Genomic DNA, 16,826 nt, shown 5'->3' with positions numbered 1-16,826 from the left:
ACAAAGTTTGACTTCTAACAGAGGGAAAAAAATGTTTTTTACCTTGTATGACAAAAGAGCAATGTAAAAAAACTCACCTACATAAGCAAATCGCAATCACATCCATCACATCTATGTCATTCAAAATTATAGACAAGAATCTTTTAGCAGGTTTTAGTGTTTTGTTTTAATAATCATGAATAATAACAACACTAATCATATAATTCACTTATGTAGACTTTTTCTAGCTATTGACGACACTGAAGCTCTTTTGATGTACTTTTTAAATCACTTATATATAGAGGTGGGGTAAATAATTAATTTTTAGATGCATTGCAATTCAGACATGGAGGATTATAAAATCGATTACTAGACATTAATAATCAATTTATTTATTTATTGTAGACAAAGTAATGCAGACCGTTCTTTGTCTGACTGCAGCAAGCCACCTCACGGAGAGACCTGAACAGCTCATTTATTATCGGGCCCTTATGGTCCAGTTCTCCACACATTTTCATTTGATTGGGGACGGCGTGGCGCAGTGGGAGAGTGGCCGTACGCAACCGGAGGGTCGCTGGTTAGATCCCCACCTAGTACCAACCTCGTCACGTCCGTTGTGTCCTGAGCAAGACACTTTACCCTTGCTCCTGATGGGTGCTGGTTAGCGCCTTGCATGGCAGCTCCCTCCATCAGTGTGTGTGAATGGGTAGATGTGGAAGTAGTGTCAAAGCGCTTTGAGTACCTTGAAGGTAGAAAAGCGCTATACAAGAACAACCCATTTATCATTTTAATAAATGTGGGAATTAATTTAATAGTTTTCTTATTCGAAATTAAAAAATGTCTAAAGTTGCACGTAATAAATGCTTATTTTGGGAGACAAAAATAAATGTAAAACTGCATCTAATTAAAGGTGCACACACACACACACACACACATATACATATATATATTATATATATATATATATATATATACATACACACATATACATACACACATACAGTCGTGTCTTGAGTTTCCAATAATTTCCACAGAACTTTCCTCCATAAGGTCTTATCTTTGTTCATGTGATTCAGATGAAACAAAAATTGAGCTGTTTTGCCACAATGCCCAGCAATATGTTTGGAGGAGAAAAGGTGAGGCCTTTAATCCCAGTAACACCATGCCTACCGTCAAGCAAGGTGGTGGAAGTATTATGCTCTATATTTGTAGCCACAGCTGCTCTGTGTTAGGCTTGTCTCTATTTCCATTAGTTGCTATGGGAAACATGTGGAGTTGCCCAGCCTTGTGGGTTGATCTTAAAATTTCAACTTTACTGGTTTTACAGCTTGGGTGCCTACATGAAACCTTAGGGACCGGCGGTCATCCACATTTTGTTACAGCAAGTATAGCCAGCAGGGACACCTTGGTTTCTGACAGTGCCTCCACGGAGCATATTTAAACTATCCTGTGGCAGACATGATTGCGTACCTGGTATCCCTGCGGGACAGAGTACTGGACGCCTGCAGTGGGCTGCATGCTGTCCGACACGGCCTCGTACACCGCTGGCGCCGGGGCCAGGACGCGATGCTGGAAGGTGTCTGCGCTGCTGGGGAGGCGCCGCTGCTGGGACGCAAAAACCGTTTCCTGATCCTCCAGTCGCCGCTTCATTATGAACTCATACTCAAGTGAGCTGAGAGACCTGGGAAAGACAAAAATTAGCTAGAAGAAGGGTATTTTTGCCTTATTATTTGGCGATGACATTAATGGTGTGATACTTTTACATGACTGTAAAACAGTACTATCATCGCCTCCTTTGGATTGTTGCCAAAATGTTTTCGAAACATGCAAACATGTAATACAGATATGTATTTATAAACAGACAAATGCTGAGTGGCTTATGGACAATAAATACCTAAGTACCAACAGGGACCCTGATTTTGCCTGATGGCCACCATCTTTTTCCACCAGTCATGCGCACATTTCACACACATTTTTGCTTATCTGACCCCTAAAGTTGTGTACCAAATATTGCTGCAATTCAGGTGTTTTGTAGAGCACCACTGACCCATGTGAGAACTTTTAAGTCAATCTGACTTATGGGGCTGAAAACTTTGGGCTTTAGTTTAACAACAGCAGCATTGTGTGGTGTGTTTGCCAGAAAAATAATAGCACAGGCGACACTGCTTGTGCATATTCTGACACACTTTCACCTTTTTGTTTGCAGCACTTCACAAGAAGATGAGTTGGCTTATGCAACTCACGTAGGATGGCTTTGGGGCAAAAAGTCAAAAGATTTAAATAGGAGTCTATACTTGTGTTTGCTTTTGTTTATTTATTTTGCACTACTGACTACGACTGGGTAAAGAAACGATATCAAGATAAATCGCGATAGACACGGAATCGACAGCAATAAAAAAATGCGTTTGATAAAACGTTCAATACTGGTGACAGGAACTATCAAAATTGGTTGCGCCATTTTGTTGTCTCCCAGTTTATTCTTTGCATGGAATGAGAAGAGCAAGTAAAAATGAGCGGTGCAAAGAGCGAAGAAGTTTTTGATAAAATAGGAAAAGTCACCTCGACAGTATGGGAGTGTTTTTTTTTTCTAATGGACCACAATCAGAATGAAGACCACCTTACCTTACCTCACTCACAGCACACTGATGAGCTGTAACTTCCTGGCACTAAAAATGCAGAAACAAGTTTTTCTCAGGTTTATGTATGTTTACATTTTCACAATTTGTACTATTTTGTTACACTTAATAAAGCAATTCTTACATATTCCTTATTTTTAGGAGGTTTATTATAAGAGGTTATTGTTATTGGTAAGTATTCAATGTGATTTCAGAATTATGTTTACATCAATTATTTTCCATGGTTGTATTGACTTTTCAATTACCTTTCTGTCTCGATAGCGGAAGGGATTATAACCAGAGGAAACATTTAAATTAAAATGTTTATATTTTTAATTCATTTTTGTCTTGGTCCTTATTTTCGACAGGTCATAAGAATATCAATAATTAATATTGACTGATATAAAAAACTTATATCGTGGTACCGAATTTAGTCCCATCGCCCAACCCTACTACTGACTTCATCCATCCATCCATTTCCTACTGCTTGTCCCTTTTGGGATCGAGGGGTGTGCTGGAGCCTATCTCAGCTGCATTCGGGCAGAAGGCAGCGTACACCCTGGACAAGTCGCCACCTTATCACAGGGCCAACACAGATAGACAGACAACATTCACACACTAGGGCCAATTTACTTCACTTAGTCGATAATATGTAATTAAATGGAATCGTGCTACTGTTTTGTTGATATTGATACATATTGTTGTGTTAAATATTATTCACAGACAGGTGTGTTGATCCAAATATGTCGTGTTTGTCAGGTGATTATAATCAGCATCAACAATTTTAAGGCAAAAAATAACAACATGATTCAATTATCTTGAAAAATGTCCAGGTAAAATGTAAAAATATTGGCAATACTTACATGTACATCTTTCATCCCACCTCTAGTTATTGCTTGTATTTTTATCTAGAACGCAGGTGTAAGACTCAAGGCCCGGGGGCCAAATCTGGCCCGCCATTCGAATGTGGCTCACACAAAAATTCTAATGTTGCCCACCACATCATTTTATGTGGTCAAACATATATTTAAATGTGGCCCGCATTTCATTTCAAAGTGGCTCATCATACAATATTAATGAGGCGGGCCACTACCTTTTACGTGACCAGCCACATTTTTTATTTGGCCCGCAAAATGCTGGGGAAAAACGTATTTTTCTTTAAATTTTGACCAAAAAATGTTGCACATGCCATTTGCATATGTTTTACACTTCAATGGTATATGATGTTCTAAGCATTTTTGGGGGTTATCACAAATAAACACTTAAATATCTGTACGTCCTCTTAACTCGCAATTTCAGAGCAAGCTATCCATCAATCTGTGAAAATAGAATACAACAGTTTACAGTCTACCCCAGAGCAGCTGTGGCTACAGATGTAGCTTACCACCACCAGGTGTGAATGAATGATGGGTTCCCACTTCTCTGTGAGCCCTTTGGATTTGTAATAATAGAAAAGCGCGATATAAATCTAATCCATTATTATTATTATTATTAAATGATTCCGGGCTTCACGGTGGAAGAGGGGTTAGTGCGTCTGCCTCACAATACGAAGGTCCTGCAGTCCTGGGTTCAATCCCAGGCTCGGGATCTTTCTGTGTGGAGTTTGCATGTTCTCCCCGTGAATGCGTGGGTTACCTCCGGGTACTCCGGCTTCCTCCCACTTCCAAAGACAAGCACCTGGGGATAGGTTGATTGGCAACACTAAATTGGCCCTATTAAATTAGCTGCTGCTCACTGCTCCTCTCACCTCCCAGGTGGGGATCAATCTCCCCATATCTAGTGTGTGACAATCATTGCTACTTTAACTTTAAAATGGCTTTAAAAAGACTGAATTCAGCTCGGTGGAAGTGAAGATCTCAGTGGCCAATAGTGATGGGATCAGCAGTTCTTTTGACTGTACTGAATCACTAGAATCAGTTCCTTAAATTGATTTGTTCAAAAAATTTGTTCACCGAATCACTTCTGCAGCACCAGTTCTGTGTGCAGGTCGGCGAATCATGAGTCAGTCAGTAACAGCTTCCCCAGCGGCAGATCTCGGTGTGTCACTTTGCGAACGACACAAGCCCTCAGCACCCAATGAACGACGCGCACAGTGACTGAACGAGATCCTCAATGTGACACAGTCAGTTCTCTGTGTCAGTAGGTTCGCGAGTCCTGAGAGCGAGAGCGTTGTCGTTCACTGAGTGATTATTGTCGTTAATCCGCGGTGAACGAATCATTCGCTCAGTCCCTCCCCCCACCCCCATGATGAGTAGCTGGCTGCGTCGAGGGTTCAGTGAGTCACAGAATGCGCCAGTTCCACTCATACTGGCATGGTCGCGGCGGAGCTCAACTGAACTGAGAAAGGAACGAATCAGTTCATGAAGTGATTCGGTTCAGTACCATCCATCCATCTTCTTCCGCTTATCCGAGGTTGGGTCGCGGGGGCAGGAGCCTATGCAGGGAAGCCCAGACTTCCCTCTCCCCAGCAACTTCGTCTAGCTCTTCCCGGGGGATCCCGAGGCGTTCCCAGGCCAGCCGGGAGACATAGTCTTCCCAACGTGTCCTGGGTCTTCCCCGTGGCCTCCTACCGGTTGGACGTGCCCTAAACACCTCCCTAGGGAGGCGTTCGGGTGGCATCTTGACCAGATGCCCAAACCACCTCATCTGGCTCCTCTCGATGTGGAGGAGCAGCGGCTTTACTTTGAGTTCCTGCCGGATGACTGAGCTTCTCACCCTATGTCACAGAATGCGCCAGTTCCACTCATACTGGGATGGTCGCCGCCGAGCTCAACTGAACTGAGAAAGGAACAAATTAGTTCATGAAGTGATTCGGTTCAGTACCATCCATCCATCTTCTTCCGCTTATCCGAGGTCGGGTCGCTGGGGCAGCAGCCTAAGCAGGGAAGCCCAAACTTCCCTCTCCCCAGCCACTTCGTCTAGCTCTTCCCGGGGGATCCCGAGGCGTTCCCAGGCCAGCCGGGAGATAGTCTTCCCAATGTGTCCTAGGTCTTCCCCGTGGCCTCCTACCGGTTGGACGTGCCCTAAACACCTCCCTAGGGAGGCGTTCAGGTGGCATCCTGACCAGATGCCCGAACCACCTCATCTGGCTCCTCTCGATGTGGAGGAGCAGCGGCTTTACTTTGAGTTCCTGCCAGATGGCAGAGCTTCTCACCCTATCTCGCAACATGGCGGAGGAAACTCATTTCGGCCGCTTGTACCCATGATCTTATCTTTTCGGTCATGACCCAAAGCTCATGACCATAGGTGAGGATGGGAACGTAGATCGACCAGTAAATTGAGAGCTTTGCCATCCGGCTCAGCTCATTCTTCACCACAATGGATCGGTACAACATCTGCATTACTGAAGACGCCGCACCGATTCAGTACGTTCACTCAAAAGATTCGTTCGTTCGAACGAATCGTTCGCGAACGACACAACACTAGTGGCCAATCAAATTGCTGGTATGCTACGTCACGTGACGGAAGCAACAAACAGGTGCTGTGTGTGAGACGTGGTGGGAGCTATTTACCGCCGTTTGAATATTTCCATTAAAAAAACAAAAACACGAAACGTTCCCTTAACAAGGAACGAAAGTTTAATCGAGTTGACTCGAGCTTCAACTCCATTCAAAATTCTACACAACTATATTGTCAACTTGTTAGCATCGCCGCTAGTTAACTCGGTCGCCGCGGCGAGAGGACGGCGGATAACGTCCTCTCCAACATGGCGTCGTGGCCACAAAACAAACATTACAAGTTTCCCGGGACGCCGTTAAACCGGCGCCCCGTTCCATCCCCTCCGTTAAAGGCCTAGCAAACCCACAAGCACTGACCGAGCTCCGTCCCAGCGCCCGCCATTTGGAGCTTGTGGCGCAGGAGGGGCACCGACGACACTCTCCACGTCAACGAGTAAGCGAGTGAAAGTCGCCGCTCGCCGCCGCTTCGTATTTTAGAATCGATCGAATTTGTGTTTATTCACATTTATTTGGCTTAAAACCTTTGTCGTGGTCGTGTTCTACTGTGTCTGTTAGCTGCTGGCTAATGTAAACAACATGAGGACCACAACATCTTGGGGCTAGCAGAAAAAAGGAAGCACATGCGGCTCAAGCATTAATAAAGCGTCGCTGAAGCTATCGATTCATCACCCGTGGACATTGTAAATGTCACGACCCGTTTCTTAAACGTGATGGACATTAAATGTGTGTTTGTGGCGGACGCCGTGTGCCGGGAGGCTCGGCTGCTAGCTGGTTGTGAGCCTGCTGAATGAACCTCAACTCACCCCTCTCCTTAACTTTGCCGTTGGTGCTACGGTAATCCCTTCTTTGCTGGGGGGGACCTAACCGCGATGCCTGCGGGCTCGGGTGTGCGCGGCGAATGCAACGAAGTGTCCAACACGACTTTAACTGTTAAAACAAAACAAAAAGTGGAAGCTGAAAAGTGAGGAGAAAAAAGATAATCTTCCCCGAGAGAGGAAAACAATCTCCCGTTAGGTTGGCTCGTGGGTTGGAGTTGTGTGGACACGCCCACCTGGGTTTTGCCTATTGGTTGATTCGGAAAGAGTGCTGGCGTTAACGCTTCCGGATTGGTCCGTTTGACTTGTCAATCACGAAATGGAGGTCTTTTAGCACCGAGCGGTCAAGCTCTCCCATTTTGACTTGAAGCTGAGGTGAGCGGCCATGCGAGTACAAACGTGGTGGAAACAAAAATACACTCGTCAAATTCCAGTTTTGCTTCAACACACCAACTTTGTGGCTTTTTACAGCGTGTGGCGTAAACCGCAGCCCGCTCGTGAGTGGCGACGTCGTCCTTCGTTTTTAGGCTTAAGAGCAAAAACATGCCTTTAACTTATCTATTGGATGGTTATTTGTATGTTTTGTGCAACGTGTACCCCTTATATTGTTTAAAACTACGAAACATTAAATATTTCACTTGGTTTTAATGTGCTTCGTCAAACACTTCCTGGATTCGGATGTGAAGCCTAACACCACGAGTTATGCCTTGCCCCTTTTGTGGAGCTGCAGCCAATCGGAGCGCTCGGTGGCAGTTGCAGTCTCCCGCCCCTTATTGAAAATTGAGCCAAACTAAAGCACTGGGGTGGCCGATACCAAATTTATATGAACCGATTTAGCCGATACCAACACCTTGTTAATCAGATGTTTTGTCGAGATTTAAACAGGAGAGAGATTGAACCATTCTGATTAAAAGTTATTCACAAAGTTTTAATAACTGCTCCGGTTTTGATTTTACGCGCCTTCAAAGAACCCCTGCGCAAAGTTTTCTAAAATATGTAATTTTTGCCCCTTTGAGGTGTAATTTGACCACTTTAAAATGCTTCAAAACTCACCAAACTGGACACACACATCAGGACTGGTGAAAATTGCGATCTAATAAAAAAAATAAACCCCAAAACTCAAAATTGTGCTCTAGCGCCCCCTAGGAATAAAACACAAACAAAACTGCTCCTAGGAAGAAAACAGACAAAACTGTTTGTAACTTCCGGTAGGAATGTCGGAAAGACATGAAAAAAAACCTCAATGTAGGTCTCACTTAGACCTACATTTTAATAATTGACATCCTTCAGCAAAAATCAACAGGAAGTTGGTAAAAACCCCTTCAAAACAACATTTTCCTAAAAAAATTCATTTTTGCCAGTGTATCGATGTTAAGATATTACGCCGAGTTGGTAAGTCTATCTGTTTGCTAATAGTAGCTACTATCCATCCTTCTTCTAACGCTTATCTGGGTTTGGGTCGCGGGGGCAGCAACCAAAGCGGTCCCGTCCATCGCCGCGTGCAGCTTTAATTACTCTTTGGGATTTTCCTTCAATTTATTCTCAAATTAAAATCTCTGGTCAAAAAGTATTTTGCCAATAAACTTTTTGTCAACAATAATACACGATTGCAGCTCAAAAAGTGAAAATATTATTCACATGTGTTTTATCAATTGTTTTATGTATTGAAATGTACAAGGTCCATTTGTGACAGTCAGTGTATATAACAGCACTGTTGGCACCTAAATGTTGGAATTTGAATTTTTGCCAGATGGAAATTAGCCATTGGCTATAATCTAACATATTTACCTGTCAAATGTTCATTGTTTGTGTTCTCTCTTTTAAATAAACTAAATCTCAAATTTAATATATTTACTACACAGAGTGCAATATTTCAAAAATTAATTTCCTAATTTCTTGAACATGTTCATAGTTATATTTTAAATACGATACAACTCTCAATTACAGTACCTCACAACGTTACACTAGTTGTAATAATGTTGGATATTTGTAATCTGCTAGTTTGTACTTTCAACAACTTCATGAGTCTTTAGTTTGTTGCAGTCTGAATAGAATTGATTAAATCTATTACATTTAGTGTGATTCTCATTTAAGGAGATGCACCTGTGTAATGCAACTATATGAGAATGTAACAATATTACCAAAATATACAATTATTCCCTTAATTTCTGTAATTGCACAGTAAACAATAAAGGACTACTGTCATTCAAATCATGTGGCTTTCTGACCCTCAAATCAAGGAGTGTCCAGATTACGGCGCCGGGGAAAAACCCATTATGTATTGAGAAAAAAAGCTGAAAAAATTTAACCAAAATCAGTTAGAAAATATGCGGTGGACATTTAGAATTGTTTTTTTTATTTTGAAAATAAAAGAATGTTACAAAGAGACATTATATATCAAAACTTAGTGATAGCTTTGTGTTACAAGTACCTTTTCCCTGTACAATATATATATTTTCGCTCTTTTTTTATTACAATTTTACTGTTGTTGTTCATTTCCGACGATATGTTTCGGATCAACAAAACTTAAGCTTTGGGCCACAAATGGCCCCTTGGCTTCACTATGGACCCCCCTGTAGTACACTTTTGCCACTCAAAACACAAATATGTAACATATTTATACATATACACACACACATATATATATATATATATATATATATATATATATATATATATATATATATATATATATATATATATGTATATTTAAAGTACAGGCCAAACTTTTGGACACATCTCATTCAATGCGTTTTCTTTATTTTCATGACTATTTACTGTACATTGTAGATTGTCACTGAAGGCATCACAACTATGAATGAACACATGTGGAGTTACGTACTTAACAAAAAAAGTTAAAGAACAGAATACATGTTTTATATTCTAGTTTCTTCAAAATAGCCACCATTTTCTCTCGATGAGCCTCAAGCACACCTGATGCCTTCAGTGACAATCCACAATGTAAATAGTCATGAAAATAAAGAAAACGCATCGAAATGAGAAGGTGTGTCCAAACTTTTGGTCTGTACTGTATATATATATATATATATATATATATATATGGGCAGCACGGTTGAAGAGGGGTCAGTGCGTCTGCCTCACAATACCAAGGTCTTGAGTAGTCCTGGGTTCAATCCCCGGCTCGGGATCTTTCTGTGTGGAGTTTGCATGTCCTGCCCGTGACTGCGTGGGTTCCCTCCGGTCCCTCCCACCCCCACTGACATGCACCTGGAGATAGGTTGACTGGCAACACTAAATGGTCCTTATAGTGTGTAATGTGAGTGTGAATGTTGTCTGTCTCTCTTTGTTGGCCCTGTGATGAAGTGGCGACTTGTCCAGGGTGTACCCCTCCTTGCGCCCGATTGTAGCTGAGATATGCACCAGCGCCCCCCGCGACCCCAAAGGGAATAAGCAGTATAAATGGATGGATGGATATATATACACATATATATATATATATACACAGTATATCCATCCATTGTCTACCTCTTGTCCCGTTCGATATAGATATATATATATCCATTCATTTTTTTTTACCACTTATTCCCTTACAGGGTTGCAGGGGGCTGGAGCCTATATCAGCTACAATTGGGCGTAAGGCGGTGTACACCCTGGACAAGTCGCCACCTCATCGCAGGGCCAACACAGATAGACCGACAACATTCACACTCACATTCACACTCTAGGGCCAATTCAGTGTTGCCAGTCATCATATATATATATATATATATATATATATATATATATATATATATATATATATATATATATATATATATATATATATATATATATATATATATATATATATATATATATATATATATATATATATGTATATATATATATGTATATATATATATATATATATATATACACATATATGTATATCTATATGTATATGTTTGTGTATATATGACCAAATACTTATTTTCCACCACAATTTACAAATAAATTATTTAAAATTCCTACAATGTGAATTCCTAGATTTTTTTTCCGCATTCTGTCTCTCACAGTTGAAGTGTACCTCTGATGAAAATTACAGACCTCTGTCGTCATTTTAAGTGGGAGAACTTGCACAATCGATGGCTGACTAAATACTTTTTTGCCCCACTGTATATGTTTTAAGCATTTTTTAACAAAATAAAAAAATATCAAAATGGCTGCAGATACTTTGGCTTTTCGTTTTGTGGCCCTTGGTGAAAAAAAGTTTGAACCCCCCCTTGACCAAAACCCTTCAGTGTACAGGAACCTGCGTTGTATAGACTATACAACAATATATATGACCTAAATCATGGGTGTCATGTAATTTCATTTGGCCCTTGCGGCATTATCAAATAAACATTAGAGCTGGCCCGTCGGTGCCGCTGGAACATCATAACCGTAACACATCATAAACACAACAGAACAAATACCCAGAACTTGCAGCACTAACCCTTCCTGGACGCTACAATATACACCCCCTGCTACCACCAAACCCCACGCACCTCATTGTTATTTTATTTTCAAATCTATTAGCCTGTGGAAAAAGTTAATGTTGATATTAACCTCAGAATGCTGCAAATAGAAAAGAAGCATTACATTTTTTATTGAAATTGTATTTAATATAACATTGATGTTTTTTCGTTTGGTTTTTGAAAGTTGATTTTGCACTATTAAGTTGTATAAGCGTTGCTTGTTCCATATTCAGTGTTAGAGCAAATCAGTGTAGCAAACTGAGCAATAATGAACATTTTATTCATGCACTTTCTCTTGCTATCTCAAGGCTTGAATGTTTGATTCATTCATTATTGTTATTTTATTCTAAAATGTATTATTAGCCTGTGGAAAAAGTTTATTTTGATATTTACTTCAGAAGGCTGCAAATGTATTTACATTTTATTTGACATGCCATTGATATTTTTTTGTTATTATTATTATTTGAAACTCGATTTTGCATGTCACTATAATGTTATATAAGCCTTGCTTGTTCAATATTCAATGCAAAACTTGTTTGGGTTCTAATTAAAAGGTTAGTTTGTTCAACTTTGGCCCGCAGCTTTGTTCAGTTTAAAATTTTGGCCCACTCTTTATTTGAGTTTGACACCCCTGACCTATATCATGGGTGTCAAACACTGGCCCGCGGGCCAAATTTGGCCCGCCATGTAATTTCATTTGGCCCTTGAGGCAATATCAAATTAACAGTAGAGCTGGCCCACCGGGATTATACAGAGGCGGTGCCGCAGTATCACCGCATTCACCGCTAATGCTCATACTTGCCAACCCTCCCGATTTTCCCGGGAGACTCCCGAAGTTCTGTGCCCCTCCCGAAAATCTCCCTGGGCAACCATGCTCGTGAATATCTCCCAATTTCCACCCGGACAACAATATTGGGGGCCGTGCCTTAAAGGCAATGCCTTTGACGTTCTCTACAACCTGTCGTCACGTCCGCTTATCCTCCATACAAACAGTGTGCCGGCCAAGCCTCATTATATAAGCAGCTTGTACACACTCATAAGTGAATGCAAAGCATACTTAGTCAACAGCTTTACAGGTCACACTGAGGGTGGCCGTATAAACAACTTTAACACTGTTACAAATATGCACCACACTATGAACCCAAACCAAACAAGAATGACAAACACATTTCGGGAGAACATCCGCACCGTAACACAACAGAACAAATACCCAGAATCCCTTGCAGCACTAATTCTTCCGGGACGCAACAATATACGATACCACCTAAAAGGTTAATTTGTTCAACCTTGGCCCGCGGCTTTGTTCAGTTTTAAATTTTGGCCCTCTCTGTATTTGAGTTTGACACCCCTGACCTATATGAACAACACAACAGAAAAAAAAAAAAACTGAAAACGTCACTTTTATCACGCTAGTATCGGTCTTATACCAATGCCACCCTGAGCATCACCGTAGTAGACATGCGTATCGACCCTCCCTCCCATACAAAACATCGCCCACGATAGGCGGAGCTGCGAAACGCCAGCCTGGGATTCCTTCCCTCCTCCTCACCAAAAAAAAAAAGAACGCGGCAATGTCCACATCCGCGCACTCCCAAACGCACACAATCGAGTCGTCGCGGCGCACGGCGACATTTCCCTGCACGCAACGCACGTTATCGCCATTTCGCATGCCGGGGTTCGGTGCAAAAGACAAAAGGCTTCGCATTGAAATAACACCGATGTGTCCAGTTGTCCTTAAGCGAACAATGACGGCGGGCGGCCATGCCAAACAATAACAACAACCCCGCTTAGGACCAGTCTTTGTTTGCACGGAGTAAATAAGACGCCTCACCATCATAACAACAACAAAAACAACACGCTTCCCCTCCTCCTCCTCCTTCCCTTTATCCGTTTGCACGCCGATCGATCGCCGCACACACCGTGCACAACAATAACATTACAAATAACAACAGCAATGATAATAACGCGGCGGTAATCTGCACGGAACTAAACCTTATCCACGTTGTGCACGAAAGCATATTTGTCAAACGCACCCGAGCATGCAATCGCCCCGACAACACAACGATCGACGTAATCGCCGCTACACACAATGCACGCACTTTCAACACGTGCACGGCGACACGCGTGTATCTGCATTGTAGTTGTGAAGAGTCGATGACTTTTGTTTGTTTACATACCCACGGAAAGAAAAAAAGAGGACTCCTTTACTCCGGATTCGTGTTTGGAAGAAAATAGTTGGGATACGCCCCCCTCTTGTGTTGGCATTGGCCTGACGTCACAGGGCACGTCACGTGGTTTGAACATCACCCGCTAAAACGCAGTGAGTCCCACACGCTCCACACCAGTGGTTCTCAAGCTTTTTTCAATGATGTAACCCCTGTGAACATTTTTTTTTTATTCAAGTACTCCCTAATCAGAGCAAAGCATTTTAGGGTGAAAAAAAAGAGATAAAGAAGTAAAATACAGCACTATGTCATCAGTTTCTGATTTATTAAATTTTATAACAGTGCAAAATATTGCTCATTTGTAGTGGTGTTGAACTATTTGGAAAAAAAAGATATAAAAATAAACTAAAAAATTGTTGAAAAATAAACAAGTGATTCAATTATGAATAAAGATTTCTACACAAAGAAGTAATCATCAACTTAAAGTGCCCTCTTTGGGGATTGTAATAGAGATCCATCTGGATTCATGAATTTCATTCTAAACTTTTCTTCACAAAAAAATAAATCTTTAACATCAATATTTATGGAACGTGTCAACAAGAAAATTTAGCTGTCAACACGGAATTTTGCATTGTTGTATTTTTTTTCACAGTTTATGGACTTACATTCATATTTTATTGATGTATTATTCAATAAATATATTTATAAAGGATTTTTGAATTGTTGCAATTTTTAGAATATTAAAAAAAATCTCCCATACCCCTTGCCATACCCCCAGGGGTACGCGTACTCCCATTTGAGAACCACTGCTCCACACCATAGGACAGACAGGGGTGTCCACATTTTTTCATGCTAAAAAATCAAAGCATGCGGGGCCATTTTCAGATTTTTCATTTTCAAAATCAATACAATATATCACTTTTTTAACCTTTAATGCCCTCCCAGAAAGGTTTCAGTCATAAAAATAAGTCATATATATATATATACATATATATATTTTTTTTCAACGCTTAAATCTCTAGATCAATTTAAAATTATTCTGTCGGTTTAAAGTTAAAATTTGTGTTATGCTCTTTCTTTTTCTTATTAAAGGAAAAACGTTTTTTTATGGCACAAATGCAACGCATGCAATACATTCCCTCCCTCCAAAAAAAAAGTTCAAAGTGGAATATTTGATGTGAAGTAATTTTAAGCTTAAATAGGTAATTCATTCATAACAATGCTTTTGATTCATTATTATGTTTTGAGCAATGACCATGAAAAAAAAAATCCTACTAAAGTTTTTAAGGGATCCAAAACTAAAACTATAACCTGCTCAGTGGCCATGGGGTTAGTGTGTCCGCCCTGTTTGGGCATGCATCCGGCAGTGGAGGCTCCTCTATATCAGTGGTTCTCAACCTTTTTTCAGTGATGTACCCCCTGTGAACATTTTTTTTTTAATTGAAGTACCCCCTAGTCAGAACAAAGCATTTTAGGGTGAAAAAAAAGAGATGAAGAAGTAAAATACAGCACTATGTCATCAGTTTCTGATTTATTAAATTGTATAACAGTGCAAAATATTGCTCATTTGTAGTGGTCTTTCTTGAACTATTTGGAAAAAAAAGATATAAAAATAAATAAAAACTTGTTGAAAAATAAACAAGTGATTCAATTATGAATAAAGATTTCTACACAAAGAAGTAATCATCAACTTAAAGTGCCCTCTTTGGGGATTGTAATAGAGATCCATCTGGATTCATGAACTTCATTCTAAACTTTTCTTCACAAAAAAATAAATCTTTAACATCAATATTTATGGAACGTGTCAACAAGAAAATTTAGCTGTCAACACGGAATATTGTATTGTTGTATTTTTTTTTCACAGTTTATGGACTTACATTCATATTTTATTGATGTATTATTCAATAAATATATTTATAAAGGATTTTTGAATTGTTGCAATTCTTAGAATATTAAAAAAAAATCTCCCATATCCCTTGCCATACCCCCAGGGGTACGCGTACCCCCATTTTAGGACCACTGCTCCACACCATAGGACAGACAGGGGTGTCCACATTTTTTCACGCTAAAAAAATCAAAGCATGCGGGGCCATTTTCGTACTTTTCATTTTCAAAATCAATACAATATGTCACTTTAACCTTTAATGCCCTCCCAGAAAGGTTTCAGTCATAAAAATAAGTCATATATATATATATATATATTTCTTTTTCAACGTTTAAATCTCTAGATCAATTTCAAATCATTCTGTCGGTTTAAAGTTAACATTTTTTGTGTTATGTCTTTTTTTTTTTAAAGAAAAACTTTTTTATGGCACAAATGCAACGTATGCAATACATTCCCTCCCTCCCAAAAAAAAGTTCAAAGTGGAATATTTGATGTTAAGTAATTTGCGTCTTAAATAGGTAATTCATTCATAACTATGCTTTTGATTCATTATTATGTTTTGAGCAATGACCATGAAAAAAAAAATCCCACTAAAGTTTTTAAGGGATCCAAAACTAAAACTAAAACCTGCTCAGTGGTCATGGGGTTAGTGTGTCCGCCCTGCTTGGGCATGACATTAAAGTGCATCCGGCAATGGAGGCTCCTCTATGGGGTCTTGGGGCACGAGGAGGTTAACCCCCTTTACTATACCCCAGATGGCCCCTTGGCAAAGACCAAGTACCGGACTACCCCCTCGCAAGAGATACGGTGAAGACCTCAAAGGCAGAGCATGCGGAAGACGGTAGTTTTAAGAACTACCACAACGGGTGCGATGGCGGAAGAATGCTGCAGCAGAAAAGGGTCCCCAGTCGTCTTGGACTCCATGCCACTAGACCCTGACCCGATTCTGTCAAGGACCATGTGGTGACTGTCTGTGCACTAGTCTTACCACGTAAAACAAAGTCACGCACAGGCATCCCCCATAAAGGGATACACCCCTATCAGGAGAATCGTCATACTCGTTTGAGTGACCGCCGATTTTAAGGAGTGTCCACCCTGAGATCGGTAGATCGTGAGTTCAAACCCCGGCCGAGTCATACCAAAGACTATAAAAATGGGACCCATTACCTCCCTGCTTGGCACTCTGCATCAAGGGTTGGATTTGGGGGTTAAATCACCAAAAATGATTCCCAGGCACGGCCACTACTGCTGCTCGCTGCTGCTCACTGCTCCCCTCCCAGGGGGGGAACAAGGGGATGGGTCAAATGCAGAGGACACATTTCACCACACCTAGTGTGTGTCTATCATTGGTACTTTGAATTTTTTTTAAGTTAAAGTTAACTGTAAAAAGGGCTCCAAATGTTAAAAATAAGTCAAATACTATTTTGTTTTTAACTTTTAATGCTCTAAATT

General features: G+C 40.6%; 1 protein-coding gene across 3 annotated transcripts in view; it reads right to left on the bottom strand.

Moving 5' to 3' along the window:
- Nucleotides 1-13,581, bottom strand: part of sin3aa (SIN3 transcription regulator family member Aa) — a 33,280-nt gene extending 19,699 nt beyond the window's left edge. The window contains exons 1-2 of one of the 3 annotated variants that reach the window (XM_061894607.1): nt 13,502-13,581; nt 1,450-1,660 (exon numbers count right to left, since the gene is read on the bottom strand). In XM_061894607.1, coding sequence (XP_061750591.1) covers nt 1,450-1,629 — 180 coding nt within the window. In that variant the 5' untranslated portion in view covers nt 1,630-1,660; nt 13,502-13,581. Of the gene's footprint in view, nt 1-1,449; nt 1,661-6,855; nt 7,096-13,501 lie in introns of those variants that run through there. The other 2 variants (XM_061894608.1, XM_061894605.1) reach the window with 2 other exon arrangements.
- Nucleotides 13,582-16,826: the final 3,245 nt, after the last annotated feature.

The sequence above is a fragment of the Nerophis ophidion genome, linkage group LG03, assembly GCF_033978795.1.
Source record: "Nerophis ophidion isolate RoL-2023_Sa linkage group LG03, RoL_Noph_v1.0, whole genome shotgun sequence".
Lineage (NCBI taxonomy): Eukaryota > Metazoa > Chordata > Actinopteri > Syngnathiformes > Syngnathidae > Nerophis > Nerophis ophidion.
This window is presented reverse-complemented; position numbering and strand designations above follow the sequence as displayed.